The sequence below is a fragment of the Pelodiscus sinensis genome, chromosome 6 (genome assembly GCF_052426305.1).
Source record: "Pelodiscus sinensis isolate ZL-2025 chromosome 6, ASM5242630v1, whole genome shotgun sequence".
In the NCBI taxonomy this organism is placed as follows: domain Eukaryota; kingdom Metazoa; phylum Chordata; order Testudines; family Trionychidae; genus Pelodiscus; species Pelodiscus sinensis.
The window spans coordinates 72328955-72345196 of NC_143057.1; the positions used below are offsets into that span (position 1 = coordinate 72328955).

At 37.6% G+C, this 16242-nt stretch overlaps 2 protein-coding genes across 5 annotated transcripts in view; one reads left to right on the forward strand and one right to left on the reverse strand.

The window, feature by feature from the left end:
- Positions 1–9628, forward strand: part of SKIC3 (SKI3 subunit of superkiller complex) — an 88247-nt gene extending 78619 nt beyond the window's left edge. For all 3 annotated transcript variants that reach the window (XM_075932110.2, XM_075932108.2, XM_075932111.2), the window contains exons 39-41: positions 3638–3768; positions 5692–5818; positions 8777–9628. In XM_075932110.2, coding sequence (XP_075788225.2) covers positions 3638–3768; positions 5692–5818; positions 8777–8854 — 336 coding nt within the window. In that variant the 3' untranslated portion in view covers positions 8855–9628. The remainder of the gene's footprint in view (positions 1–3637; positions 3769–5691; positions 5819–8776) is intronic.
- Positions 9629–14244: 4616 nt separating this feature from the next.
- Positions 14245–16242, reverse strand: part of FAM81B (family with sequence similarity 81 member B) — a 62117-nt gene continuing 60119 nt past the window's right edge. For both annotated transcript variants that reach the window (XM_075932121.2, XM_075932120.2), the window contains exon 9: positions 14245–14378. In XM_075932121.2, the coding sequence (XP_075788236.1) occupies positions 14245–14378 (134 nt within the window). The remainder of the gene's footprint in view (positions 14379–16242) is intronic.

A 16242-nucleotide genomic window follows, 5' to 3' on the forward strand; every position in this document is an offset into this window, starting at 1 on the left:
TTTCTGTAAAGGGAAATCATGCCTTACTAATCTGCTAGAGTTCTTTGAGGGAGTCAATAAATATATGGACCAGGGGGATCCAGTGGATATAGCTCGTCAGTAAAGTAAGTTGTCATGGTTTAAGAGGAAAGGTCCTTTCGTGGATTGCTAACTGGTTAAAAGACAGGAAACAAAGAGTAGGAATAAATAGTAAGTTTTCCGAGTGGAGAGAGGTAACTAGTGGGGTTCCCGAAGGGTCTGTCCTGGGACCCATCTTATTCAACTTATTTGATCTAGAGAAAGGGGTAAACAGTGAGGTGGCAAAATTTGAAGAAGATACCATACTGCTTAAGATAGTTAAGACGAAAGCAGACTGTGAAGAGTTTCAAAAAGATCTCACCAAACTAAGTGGGCAACAAAATGGCAAATGAAATTTAATGTGGATAAATGTAAAGAAATGCACATTGGAAAAAATAATCCCAACTGTATTAACAATATAATGGGGACTAATTTGGCTACAACTACTCAAGAAAGATCTTGGAGTCACTGTGGATAGTTCTCTGAAAACATCCACTCAATGTGCAGTGGCAGTCAAAAAAGCAAATAGAATGTTAGGAGTCATTAAAAAGGGGATAGAGAATAAGACAGAAAATATCTTATTGCCTCTATATAAAACCATGGTACACCCACATCTTGAATACTGCATACAGATGTGGTCGCCTCATCTCAAAAACAATATATTGGCATTGGAAAAGGTTCCGAAAAGGTCAACAAAAATGATAAGGGGTTTGGAACAGGTCCCATATGAAGAGAGATTAAAAAGACTTGGACTTTTCATCTTAGGAAAGAGGAGACTAAGGGGGAATATGAAAAAGGATTATAAACTCATGACAGGTGAGGAAAAAGTGAATAAGGTTATTTACTTATTTCCACAGTAAAATAACTAGGGGTCACCAAATGAAATGAATAGGCAGCAGGTTTAAAATAAACAAAAGGAAGTTTTTCTTCACTCAGCGCATAGTCAACCTGTGGATTTCCTTTCCAGAGAATGCGGTGAAGGCTAGAACTTCAACAGGGTTCAAAAAAGAGCTAGATAGATTCATGGAGGTTAGGTCCATCAATGGCTAGTAGTCAGGATGGGTAGGAATGGTGTCCCTAGCCTCTGTTTCTCTGGAGGTGGGTGACAGGATGAATCACATGAGGATTACCTGTTGTGATCCCTCCCTCTGGGGCATTTGGTATTGGCCCCTGTCAGCAGACAGGATACTGGACTAGATGGACCTTTACTCTGATCCAGTATGGCCGTTCTTATGTTCTTTGGCTTCTCTCCAGGAATATTTTGTGTCTAAAGGAAAAATATATGGAATAATCAACTAAGAGCAATAAACTTGTAAAGAGAGTAATTCTCCCCCTAAGTTTTATTTTCTAATACTAGATTATTTTGTCATTCAAATTGACTGTAGTACAACTTTCACTTTCAAGACTCTTCATGTCACTGAACATGTGACATTTGTATGAGTTGCATTCATTCGGTTTTAGTATTTATTTTGATCTTTATTGCCTAGAGGCCTCACTAAGGTTTGGTGTGCAGTTGTGCTATTTGCTGTACACATTTATAGATAGTCTTTCCTTGAAGAGCTTGCAATCCAAGGAAAGGAACTCTAACCTCTCCCCTTAAAAGGCTCAGATAAAAACAATTACAAAAGTTCCTTAAAGAAAATATTTGTCAGCTTTGAAATGCTTTTTCCAGAGATTGCACACTATCCTCTTTCAGCAGTGGTAGTATGGGTTGAACCTCTTTAGGCCAGAACTCTGGTCCTGAAACATCCGTGGTCCGGCATGATTAATTAGCTGGATGTCCACTTTTTATGGGTGTGGTCAAGTTTCACATGGTCCCATAAAGTTTGTTTATAGCCACTAGTCCTAGCTCTTAGTGTTCTATGTTCTTATTTAGCTCTGATTTACCCCTAAATGTCCTCTAACAGCAAAGTAAGCAGTTCAAGTGTTGGTAATGGTGCTAGACAATATTGACCTCTTGTGATCTGGAAAATTCTCTGGTTCAGAACCTGTCATGTCCCAAGGATGTCAGATGAGAAGTTCAACCTGTACTATATTTCCCTAAAAACTTGAAAGGTACAAGACTTTTTGGATCAACTATGCTGTAGGAGAAAGCATGTTCTCTTTTGTGATGGCTGTTTTTATGCAGTGATTTATTGTGGGTCATCACTTCATGAGAATAGGTTGGGAAAACACTAGTTAAGGTTTACCGTAAAAATAAAAACAAAGGCATTTTTTTCATATGCCCAGAATGTTCAAAACAAGAAACAGTGAGCTTTCTTTACACGAAGTAGTTCAACCAACTGATTAATTTTGATAGTGGAAAAAGTTCTCACAGCATAGGAAACCAAATAAAGCTCCTCGTAATGAGTACAAGAGCTACATACCTAAGGGAGAAAGGGGTAATCTATATGGGAATGTCAGCCTGTAGTGACTGCCACCTCTCACATGATTCAGACTATCTTGCACAAGATTCAAGTTTGACATAATTGAGTCTGTTTTTTGTGTAGTGTATTTCATACTGATCAGTCTTCATGGCTGATCAATTTTTTTTGAAGCATATAAATCTACTTTTTAAACAAATCTTTCACTACCCACATTCTTTTGCATAACCAGAGCAGTTTACAAAACAGTTTATTACAGGTTAGTTTGCTGTCAGCTTTATCTGTAGTATAGCTGCGCCCACTTAAATTGTGCCCACTCTTGGGGCTAGATTTTGGCATATTTTGTTGTCTTTAATTATTTTACTTAGTTATTAATAGCATAATTGAAATTTCTTAGTGTTGCATAATCTGTTTCTTGTTGTTTTCCCTAGTGAAACCCTGTACTCTTATAAAGCTTCAATATTTTACTGTATTTTCTGTTGTGCAAAAATTTTACTAAATATATTACCATCTCTCCAGTAATCTAATTCAGTGTATTTGGGGAAACATGAATTGCTGAATAGTGGTTTCATTAAAAAAGAAATCTCTTTAGAGTAGTATTTAAGATTTTCTGTTTTGACTCTGTGGATTTCTGAATATCCAATTTGCATAAATTCATCTCTCCAGTGTAGCCTTGCAAGTTTTCATTGGGTATACACAGTCATAAATTTTGTTCATCCTTAATATAATAAAAGTAATGCTGTTTTACTTTCTGTTAAAAACAACTCTGCAAAGTTGAATTTTGTGGGGATATGTAGGATTGCTGAAATAATGCAAAATGCAGGACAATGTAGCACTTTAAAGACTAAAGATGGTTTATTAGATGATGAGCTTTCGTGGGTCTGGCCCACGAAAGCTCATCATCTAATAAACCATCTTGTTAGTCTTTAAAGTGTACATTGTCCTGCATTTTGCTTCACTACCCCAGACTAACACGGCTACATTTCTATCACTATTCTACATGAAATAATGCAGTTCTGTTTTTCCAGTCTTCTTATACCCTGAGACTTAGCAATCTAATTTAACAAACAGGAAAGCTTAAAAGTTAGCAGACTTGCAGAATTAAAGGCTAATTATATGCAGATCGTGTGTGTGCAGACAAACATTCTTACACCCAGTGAAACATTTTGGCTAGTAACATAGTTATTAAAGTTTTCTTGCTGTCACCTTGCTAATAGGCTAATATTTCAAATGATCATTGGCCATCCTTGGTTCAGGAGGCAACAACTGAAGCCTTGAAACTTTCCTTCTGCCCACTGGCTGTTCTTCTGCAAGCGCTGCTACAGTACAATCACAAAATGGGAGCCAGGTATGTCTTCTCTAATACAATGTACCCCACACAAACAATATGGTTAAACTTTAAAAGCTGAAAATCTAGTTTGAAAGCAGAGAACCAAAGCAGTAGTATTTTTAGTTGGGAGTCTTTTGTGATGTCAAAGACAACTACAGCTTTTGGTTAAGTTTTTAAAAAAACATATATGTAAAACTAAATTCAAGGTTTTGCAAGAACTGGTTGAGTAGGATGGTAGAAATGAGGCAGTCTAGTTCTAGCTTATGCTGCAATTCCATGGTCGGAGCTCCGCAGCTGGGGCAGAGTTCTGCAGCCACCTGGCTCCCCAGCCAGGACAAAGCTCCATGGCTGGGGCGGTGGGATGGAACCAGAGTTCCCTGGCTGCCCCTAGGGCTGGGCATGGAGTTCCCTGGCCATTGGAGCCAGAACACAGCCAGACCAGGGCAAGGGCCAGAGCTCCCTGGTTGCTGCTGGGGTCGTAGCTCCCTGGCTGAGGCTGGAGGTCCATGGCCATGGCCAGGCTAGTGCTCTGGCTGCTGGGACAGAAGTCCACGCCATGCCATGTGTTCCCCTCCTCCCCACACACACACACTCTGGGCTCCCTGTAGAGTTGCCAGTGCCCCTTATGGTGCTCTTGTCCTGCCAGCAGACCTCCCTTTTGCTGGGCTCTGTGGTCCAGGAACATCCGTGGTCCATACCAGACTACAGATGTTGGCATATAGGGAGTCCTGGTTAAGGGAGGTACATCCTGTACCAGTGTACTGACCAACTTGAATAATTGTATTTTGCCTATGTGAATTCCCCATTGGATGTCACTTGAACTTTTCACTTGCTATAAACTGTACATTACTGCTGCAGGCTCTTTCTCTCTCTCTCTCTCTCTCTCTCTCTCTCTCTCTCTCTCTCTGTGTGTGTGTGTGTGTGTGTGTGTGTGTGTGTGTGTGTGTGTGTGTGTGTGACACACACTGGTTGTACAAATGCATTTTACTAAAAACCTTTTTGCTAGTCTCAGGACTGGTATTCTAGTTACTGTTTCCATAAAAGCATCTGTGATAACTTAAAGGTTTATATTATAATCATTAAACAAGGGCAAATGCCTTTTAGGATTTCAAGAGGGTACTGCTGACCAATTACAGTAAAAGTCCAATAGTCCAGCATCCAATTGTATGGCACTCCCGATAGTCCGGCATCAAAATGGCATTAGCCTAGTGAGTGAGCTTCGGCAAAAAACAAGTCACAATGCAGCAGCGGCAGTGGCTGAACTGAGTAAAACTGGGACGGGACCGAGTCAGTCTGCCGCTGGCATTGTGTGATGCTGGACAGTGCTTGTAAAAGGGTTAAAAACACTTTATATACAGTATGTACAGTCAGTGTGTGTGTGTGTGTTATATATATAAAAACCAGTTTATAGTACCTCCGGCATATCTGATAATCCGGCACCACCTAGGTCCCAAAGGTTCCGGATTATATGAAGTCTACAGTATTGAGTTTATTGGCAGCATGATAAACAACATGCTAGTGTAACAAGCATGTAAATTCCAGTAATGTTGAAACAAATATTTGCATTACTATTTGCAGCAGAAGAACACATTTCATGGTGTACTAAGAAAGGATTATTCTCAGGGAAGTTGTTACCCTAAGTGGAAATAAACCTAATTGTGCATCTCTGTGTTTGTTCTGAAAATGGGCTATGCTGGGCTCATAATTGGGAGAAGTGAAGTAGAATCATCAATGTTCTTTATATCTGTTATAAACTGTTGCCATCAGCTGCAAGACACTTGATTGCACATATGAATTTTAGTGAAGAGGACAATTTGGTTTCATGACAAGTTTAAAATTGTGATTCTTGCTATGTAGCACTGTTTAACAGTTTTCTTATTTTGTATAAATACACCACATTTATAGAGATTGCTCAGTATTAAATGTGATTTTTGTTCCCAGGGAGACTCGTCGAATGTTGGAAAGAGTGGTATATCATCAGCCTGGGTATCCAGAAACCATAGTATCAGTTGCACGCTGGTACCTCCTAAGACATTTATATGCCAAAGATGATTATGAATTAATAGATGTAAGAATCTGTCTATATTTATACATATATACATACACAAATGCCAATCTTGCTAAATAGCTTTCTATGCTAGTCTCCATTAATAGAAATATCTATGGGGTGTATTATGGAATCCTTCCAGGATTTGAGAAGCAAAAGCATAATCTTATTCTAGGATTGTTTGGAGCCAGTGCTTCAAATCAAAGCTGTTCCATGCACTGTGACTATCAGACAAAGTCAGCATAACTAATGGTGACTGAGACAGGATGCTGGCCAATTGTTCATTTCCATTTGTTTAATACTGAGCTCTTATAGTAAAAACTTGAAGATTTTATCTGAAAATGTATTTAAATGCTTCTGAGATTGTCAGCCCCAAAGCAGATGCAGGCGTAGGTTAAAATAGAATGAGGCGGGAGAGGAGATTGTTATAATTGCTGATGAATGTAACTAAACAGTGTAAAGAATAAACACATGTATGCTTATTCTTATGGCACTTCAACTGCACTCTTACATTTTGACTGTAATATCAGAAGCATCATATTTGCTAACTGAATTTTAAGAAAGTGTTGTCAGAAATTCTGCTCCAAAATTCATTACAATTTTCAAAACCTTTATGGGGCAAAATTTATCTGAATTGCCTGTATAGACAGGCATTGTAAGACATTTAATTGGCTATACAGAGTTCTTCTTGATATGAATCTGGTGTGGATTCAGTGTACTCCATTCTGAGAATTGTTTCTAGCAAGAGGCTGCGAGAGCTTAAAGAAGAGTCATAAAAATATCTAGTGTAGGTTTCAGGAGGAATTTCCTTATAGAAAAAATCAGTTTAATGTAGAATTTGGTTAAGTGACCATAGGGAATGAAGACGTGCCAAGTAGAATTTATGAATATCTGTAACTGGCGAGTTCTTGAATAATACAGAGACCTCAAATAGATGTGTCAGAATTAAATTCTGAATGGGAAACCCTAGACAGACTGGAAAAACTTCCTGAGAATATTGTATAAGTGGGCTGTGTCATAGAGAAAGATAGGCCCTACCAGTAAGTGTCATGCAGGGAGTATATTGAAAGGCCATATGACCTATTAGGTATCTTCTGTGTGGAAGAAAAGAAGCCTTCACTCTGCGTTGTGTTTAAGCAACAAGTAGCCAGAGGCAGTTTTATTACGAGCTGCAGCAAGGGAAAAACTGGTTCGGACGGGGGGGAGCCCCCCCCTTCCGAGGCAGATCTTCGAATACAAGCAATTATGAAGCAGTTTATATACTGTTTATTAAATATAACAACAATAACAATTAGTCTCCTTCCCATTACAGACACCAATGGCTAACAGTTATTTAGTTCCACCCAGATGCTCCTTATCTCAAGGTCCCTGCCAGAGTCAGCATTCTATCCTTATCTCCCTATGGAGGCGAGAGGCGAAGGCAGCGTCGTGTTGTCAGACCACAAACTTAGCCTGACTCTTGCTCTCTTGTTAACAAGACCAAGATGGCTGCACACAAATTCCCTTATTCCCTTTTCCTGCCTCCACATCTGTTTTGAGTGTCTTCCCTCTTGTCAGTGAACTGCTTAGTTGGAAAAATAATTTGTTTAAATCAAGTTTCCCATTGATACTTCTTCAGATTTCTTCAAACAGTGGGGTAAATCTGATCACTAAAACATGTTAATTTGCAACTCAGAACAGCATTTTATAACATCTAAGAATGTATACTTTGTGTAGTTTTTTTAAGATAACTTGATTTTTATTACTTTAGGAAGTAGTACATATAATACTCATTGACTGTGTCAAGCTGCAGATGCAGCAACAGTACGTTAGGAATGGTAAGAACTAAGTCACACACATAGTAGCACTTACATTATATTAAACTAAATCATATAAATGATTTGTAGTTGCAGCAGTCTCCTGGCTGATGACCGTTCTTAAACTTTTTTTTTAAATTTTCAAATGTTATTAATTCTGACAAGTTCTCAAAACACTAAATGTAGGGTGATTTTAAAATGTCTAGCTTTCATATTCCCCGTTCCCGCTATCATTTTGATGCAGATCTGATTCCAAGTTACCAGAGAAAGATAAGACCGACTGTGCTTTAGAGTGTGCACTTTACTTTTAGTAAGCCCCATCAGAAACAAGTATAGGATGGGTTTCTTTTGGGAAAGCTGAGTTATGGTGACGTAAAATAGGGAATAGACTTATGATATCATTATGGTCTGTGACCGTGATATTCCAAACTAAGTATGTATTATGTATAGGATCTGTTTACAACCAGAAGCTGTGGCAGTTTTTCTGTGGCAGAAGTGTAGGGGAATATAGGAAGCTGTGTGTGCGCTGAATATCTTCCCTTTTGTTTTCCAACCCATTCCACTGTTCCTTTCTGTGCTGTGTCTATCCTTTCTTATATATTGTGTCTCTATCTTTAAGCAATGATTTAACTAATTCTGCTGTGTTTGGCCCACATGTGCACAGATGAAAAACAATCCTGTCCAGCCAATGTTTGTCTTTGCACATGTTAGTCTGCTGAGAAACAAATTAAAAGCCCAGACCATTTTAGAAGCAAGAGCTGGTAATTAGGCTGGACACACTAAAGCTATTAATTGATTTTATGAGATTGCAAGAGTAGGTGTAGCATATTTATTATAAGTTTTAATTTCAACTGTTATTTTTAAGTGACAGAAATTTAGTATTTTACTGACGATTTAAAAAAACATTAAAAATCCAATTGAAACAAAACCAGATTTTTAATTTTTTTTTAAATCGTTGATTTTTATCCATGCTAGTTGGAAAATTGAATCTCAGCCTCAGTCTTTCATTACTGTGGTTGCAATTTCGTTCTTAAGGTATTACGTAAACTGTTGCATAAAACTGAAATATCCCATTTATCTCTAGATATTTTGGTGGCTTAGGTTTTTACAGGAGCTGAATAGGAGAGATTTAAATATCTGGATATCATAAATAACTGTTTTTTTTCTTTAATTTTTCCGACAGGCGCTTGTAGCAAATGCCAAAGTTAATGGAGATACTAGAGCTCTGGACCTAGACAAGAAATTATCAGCATCTGCCTAGCATGGATTTCTTTCAATAGGCAACCGGAAGAAATTGATTAAACTTAATTCACATCACCCCCTGGCATATCCGTTTAAGTGAAAATCGTTTTTTGTTAGACAAAAGCAAATTGCTTTAATTTTTTTTCAGATGGCCACTGCCATCATTTTCCTATATTTAGACAAAACTCATTTAATTTAACTTGTATTTTTCCTCACTGATAAATATATGTTGTGCTGCTGCAACAGAAAGTCCCTCCTTCTTTTCCCCCGTTGGAGTTTACAGCATGTTCCTGCTCTTCACATGGGCAGTGATTGTTATTTTACACTTGCAATAGTGTACAGTAGAACAAGTTCCTACTATATGAAACAAAGCCTTAAATCGTCAAGAGTATGCAAATTCACATTTAAGTTATTCCTGACTGTTGTAACTCGCAAAAATCTAAGCTTTCTATAATGTTCATTATATTACAGTTGGGACTCTCATACATCTGCAACTCCATCTGTAGAGGTGGGAATAAAAAAAAATTGTCTGCATCCTAACCTATTGCAGAGTTGAGAACCAGATTTCCACAGTATACTCTGGAAAGGAAAATATCAATAAGTAACAATGAGATTTTGCACAATGATCTGGTCTATGGTATATATTTATAAATATGTATGGCAATTTGTATTTATTATTTTTTTGGTACTCCTGCTGTTGACTTCTCATTTGGATTAATCATGATAACTATTCTTGACACATGATGCAATTCTGTCGTGTACTTACATATAATTAAAAATGCAATGAATCTAGTCTGAGTGTTTTGTTGAAAACAATTAGGCATTTACTGTATACTGCATGTATATAGTGCTAATATTCAAGTTTGAACAGGTTAGGTAGCATGTTGCACTTAACTTACTGAAGGGAGAAATGGTGAGGATCTTCTATTACCTTCTCCCATAAACTTCCATGTAAAACGTTTTTCTTAAGGTGATTGGTCAGATATGTGGCTCCTGGGGAAAAACAAAAATTGCTTCTCTCTAGGGTCCCACTATCCCTCTGAAGTCCACAGGGACTGACTAGGGATCCAACTCTTAAACTTGTTTACATAAATCACGTAGTGTTAGTGTTATACTATTACTAGCCACCATCCTGTTTCTGTCTCCTCTGATTTTTTTAAACAGTGTTGTGAATTCCATGCCTTTATGGTTCATATCAGTTGTCATTTTAGCAATAATCCTATAAGATGATTTAATCAGTAATTCAATTAAAATTTATGGTTTTAATAATTACCCTAACTAGGACATTGTGGCCTACTGGATTCCTTACATTTCTCCATTTTTTTTTCTTCCACAAGCTTTCTTTATGCCACCTCTGTTTCATTGCCCTTCCCCCTGTGTGCCCTCATGACATGGTCTTCCATTCTTCCAATCAGTGTTTGTTCCCAATACCAAGAGCTCAGTGCAGCCCTATTTCCCCCACTTTCAGGCCCCTTCTTATTTTGTCTTTATCCAGCTTGCTTTCAGCATCATCACTTACAAATTGTATTGGGAAGATCACCAGAGCTGACTGGGAAGGTATTGTTATGCAGGAATGTGTTTAAAGGCTGCAACTATCAGGTTTTTTTTACCTGTAGCTACTAGTTCTGCCTTTCCCTTCCTTCCTGTTTTATCACATTAAAGGCAAACATCCAGAGAAGCAATTCTGAGTTGAATGTTAGACCTTCTCTTAGCCAGTAAATCTAAAGACCATGTATATTCTAATGTCAGGGTAGGGGAACAGGAAAGTGAATGCAGTCAAATTAAGGCTAATAATCAATTGTGCAGCTTCAGTAATAACTTATTGGACCAACTTTTGTTGGTGAAAGAGACAAGCTTTTACGCTATACGGCATTGTTTAGCTCAAGGCAAGATACTCCATGTTGCAGCTAAATACAAGATGGAACAGGTGACATGTAGAGTTAAAATATGTTGCAAGAGATAGTTCAAGATGAAGTAGGCAATTACCACCTCTGCAGCCATAGGACAAGGAGGGTTAGTGGATTACAGATTGTTGTAATAAGACATAGAACCACGGTCTCCAGAGAACAATCTGTTCCATCTTGTATTTAGCTGTGACATTGAGTATCTTTCCCATGCCTGAAGGAAGAGCTCAGTATAGCTCAAAAGCTTCTTGTTCACCAACAGAAGTTGGTCCAATAAGAGATACTATCTCACCAATTGTCTGCTTCATATCATGGGACCACCATGACTGCAACAGCACTCCAAATAAGTCATATGACTGTCAAAAATGTTCATGCATTAAAATGATGCAAAATATGCTAGCATATTATCAGATTACAAAAGTTACTTTCAAAGTACCCATGCAATCTCCTTTGAATTAGAAGAAACTTTTAGTTGATATTGCTAATACATTAATTTTATCAACAAGTAATTTATTATATATGTTGAAGTTAGGTATGAGAGGTAAAAATGATGTGCAAACTATTAAGGGAAGCCTCTAAGCTAAATTAATTAAATTCAAGAAATAGACAAAGGAAATGTACATCCTTCAGATATTAGGGTATGCAAAGTGCCTCTTATGTCCTGAGCAAAAGAATTCGGGGTTTGTAGAGGCTGGACAGGTTTTAACACTTTTCATCTGTAGATCTCACAGAACTCTACAAATACAGGCAAGCTGTACCCTCATTTTACATATGGGGAAATTGATACAGCGTGATGCAGTGACTTGGCCAAGATGAGTGGTAGAGATGGGAATAAAAAAAGTCCACTCATCCAACAAAACAGGTTCACCAGATAGCGGTGCATACCACCTTCCTCAAAAGCAGAAATATCATAAATCCTGACTCTGGTGATGTCGAAGACAAAACTCCCATTGCCTTTAATGGTACTAGGATATAATTCATGATACTTAAATTCTCTAATGTATACATGAAATAAAATCAGTTAATGAGGTTTTTTTGTTAAAAAAAATCTTAATAGGCTATCTGTCTGAATCTCCTACTTGCCTGTAATAAGCATACCTCTGCTCAATAATACTTTTACCAACTGGGTTTCTCTTATGCAAACATTGTTTCACACAAACTTAAATCACACAACATGATCAGCACACTGATCTTATATATAAATCGATAATGTATTCTGTAATAATTTAAATGAAAGTAAAGCATTTGTGAGGGATAGTAACCCCCTTACTATAAATACTAACAGTATAGAGTGGCAAAAACAATAGTAAACTTAACTAACTCCACCTGATCAGCAAATGGGGTTATGGCCATCTAATCGTCCAAAGTACTGTGAGCTGTCTATAGCTCTGAAATCTCTTCTGGTTTAATGCTGTAAAGTTTTAACTTAATGCTATAGTTTTAGCCCACATTTTTTTAAGAAATTGTGTAAGGCCCAGTTCTACATTTTTCTAGTATGTGAACTTACAAGATTGGGCCTTGAATTTTGTTACCTGCCCGGTGATCTATCCAGATCAATGTGCATTCCACAAAGCCAACTAACGAGGAGAAGCTGTGAACATCTGGGAACCTTTGGTTAGAAGCAAAGAGGAGGAAAAGAGGGCTAGAAGCTTGTGAACATGTCATCTTGCACAATGACTGCCCGTTCAGCAATAACAATACTGAAGCTCATATAGCACATTAAATTCATATGACATTTAAATTCTAAATTATGTCAAGCTAGCAGTTTGACAATGAAAATCAGTGCTTTGGACAAGATTACATGTGCTGTCATGCTAGAGCAGAAAGGAGACTTGAGGAAGGGGGGGAAACTTTTCCCACTCAAGTCTACAAACCTGCATGGTCTTCCCCTTGTTACAGGCTTTGTGTGGAATGAGCTGGAGCTGTTCAAACATCTGTGATCCACGTTGCTGGTTTGGAATAAATTTTGTGGTGACCCTATTTTTACCATAACATTGTGGTTAATGCAGTAACAATATGGTACCTACCACTGTCAACATCACAAGTAGGGAATAATGTGAAACCTATAGGATGAGTTCAGAAGACAGCTGCGTGAGGGTCTGTAGAAATATATTAGGATTCCAGGTGGCTCTAGATTTTCTGTGATTCCTTGAAAATGCATAGAGTGATCTGATTTTAAAGATTTGCCAAGATATGATCAGAGCCATGTGCAGACACATGTCTCATAAGAGTGCTATTTGCAAGGCTCAAGGTGAGTCAAACCAAAATTGAAATACAGAAGAAACGCATTTGACATCAGTCACTATGTTCTTTACACCATTTCCTGTTGTGATTCTAGCTTTTTTGAATATACCACTGAAAAGAAAGGTTTTCTTGTAGGAAGAAAAGTATATTTGTTACTGAATTGAATTCTCCTGTTATCTATACTGAGACTCATTCACAACTATGCTGAAAGAGCCCCTTCCTGGGGAATTTTTCCCTGTGTGCTGTCCTAGCCATACATAGAAAACCAGCGCCACTAGGATTATCCAAGTTCTGTCCCATTGGGTTTGCTGGAGAGAGCAGGCATTGGTCCCAGAGGTAATGACCGTACCATAGTATCTACCACAATTGAATTATGATAATTTTTTCCCTCAATCAACCCTACAGAACTGTCTCTGACATTAGTGGGGCTGGTATTTAGTGTGTACTGGTGTCTTGGAATCCTGGAGCCTGAATTACCAGGTAAACATATCTCCGGGTTGTTTCCTTTGTTAAAGTTGAAGCACATAAATATGTGTTTAAGATTCCATTTTACCCACTTTAATAATCTGGAACCTAGTTCTTACTATCACCCTTTTCCCATGAACTGGAAAAGCAGATTGGAAATAGATACCATATATCTGATAATGTGACAATTATCATTATTTTACCTTTGATCTATCACGTGCACCAGTTTCCTTAGCTGCATTGGATGACTCAACTTCTTTTTATTTCCAACCAAAATTACGCTGCCGTAAATGTTCTGCTATATTCAAGAGACTGAGATGAGGATTATTATGCTTCCTTCAACTGCCACTTGATATTACTAGGCTGAAAGTATGAGCATAGAGCAGTACTGAGAAAATGTAGTAAGCCTAATTTTAAAATGTACCAATGTAGAACCAGCATAATTTAGACTAGAAGTGAACTTGTTATACTTAAGACTTTCAGGGAGTTAAATGGACAAGTGGATCCTAAAAATACCCGAATAAGAGCTAACTTTTTGTGAAATATCCTTTTCAAATTTGTAAGTCCTTAAACTGTATTTTCTTGTGATACTCACCTAATTTCAATGTATTAAAACAGAAAAAAATCACCAAAATTGATTTTCTTTAGTGTTGCAATAGATTATGAAGGTTCTACTATAAAATATGATTTAAACATAGGAATAACATATTTTGGAGACATAAGATTTTCATTGTTTCAGTGTTTAAGCCTGCAGTCTGGTTATGTTGAGAAAACAACTGCAAATGCTGAGAAAGCTTCAGTCTTCCTGAAGTTCAGTTATCTTGCATCGTATCTTTTTAATGTCTTTCTGGAATTTCTTTTTTTCTAGTTTCAGTTTTGTTGCTTGTATTTGTTGGAGTGAGTTGAGAGCTTCATGAATAGACTGAAATCCTGGAGAAAGAAAAAATAGGTATATTTAGTTAATTTATGGTCAAAGGCTTTTATGTACTCTGCAGTAAATAGCTACCTTTTAATCTTAGACCTGCTAAGGCTATTTTAATAAACTAATCTGTTTTATTGCATGTCATGGAGGCACTTGAGCCTTTGAAATGACAACCACCAGGGTATTGGAATCATGTCTTCCTGTGTTTTGGGCTGCACCAAACATTGGCAATGCTCCGAAAATTATAGAAATAGAAGCGGAACTTGCATCATATTTATTAGGTATGAAAATTGAATTCAATATGCTGTCCAAAAACAACAAAATTATAGTCCTGCTTGTTCTTGAAGTTTTTTTGGTCCAGCTGTGCCATGTCACTGTTGAAAGCATAGCTAATGCATTGTTTATCCAGTAACTGATTTTTAAGTTTATAATCATGACTTTTGTACCCATGAAATTCTCTAATCACATTAACATGCCCTATGGTATTGAGCTGCTCCTGCAATTGATAGTGTGTCAGGAGATCATAGTACTTGGCACAGAAGCCCCTCCTGAAGTCAAGAGAGTTGAGTGACTGGGCAGCAATCATCCCACACTCTTATCAGTTGCAATTATGGGGCCTAATAGTTTTAGCCATCAACACTATGATAGGCAGAGCCTTTCCCCCTTCTTAAAACCTTTTGTGGTTTTGGTAAGTCATTGGGCAATAGAAAATTGTCAGCTGTTTTGCTTTCTGCTTTTCGGGACGTGTGGCCCCATCCCTCCTGGTTGCCATCCGATCCTGTGACCAGCTCTCCTTCAGCTTGCTTTCTCCAACTGGCACAGTGGGCAAATGTGTCTATTTGATAGGGATTGAACCCAGAGAAGCTCATTAGACCTCTCCAGTTTGGGACTGGGGGTGTGCTTCATCACAGATGCCACTGCATTAAGATTGGTGTCTGATTCTGACAGTTTATCATCTGTTAATAGGTGGCAACCTCAGACAGTGACAATAGTTCCCATCAGGATACATACAAGTATTTAATTTCAAGCACTTGGATGCTAAATATTGGAATCCATGCCAAGAAAGTCAACATTTGAGAATCATTCTGAAGGAGAGCTAGTCTTCACTTGAAGTAGACACTACTTTATAGTATACTATGTGGTAACAATAAGAATAAAAGATAGTTTTGATGGAAATTGTACATACATTTCTGAGACAATATAAAGAGGAATTCAGATACTGCTTTTATGGAGGCCTTATAGGTACTTAAGTAAAAATTTAAAGGAAGAGGTTGGAGCTGAGAGGTATTTTTCTGAAACAGACAAACTTGAAAGCATCCCAGCTTATTTATGAATAATGTTTGTTTATACTGCGGTTAACCAAAGACTCGAAGATTTTGAACAGCTAACAGATTTATCCATCCTAGTTTGCAAATTACAGGGTCTCTCAAATTGCCAACTAATCCTTTCTGATGTTTGCTCAGTTTGGCAGAACAGACTTTTTTATTTTATTGCTAAAAAATATCTTAACCATGGTTTCCTGCTGAATAAAGTGCCGACATGGAAACATGCCAGATTAAACACCAATTTCAAAAGCCAAAAAGTGACAATGTGGAGTTCATTTGATCACTACACCTCTTCAGATATGATTTAAGCAAGTAATTGAAGAGTATTTAAAGTTATAAAAAATCCAAACAGATTTCTCTCACATTTCAGACATTTCCAAGGTGCCTGTCACTGCAGTGTATAAGCACTAATAGCAGCTATTGAGACAGCATATTAGAAAGAAAGTGCTCTTTTTGCCTTTCTGCCTACTCTCTCTCCTTATTCTTATTTCTTATCATTCCCCTCAGATAGTTGGGAAAGAAACAGTTACTGGGGCAGAGTTTATAG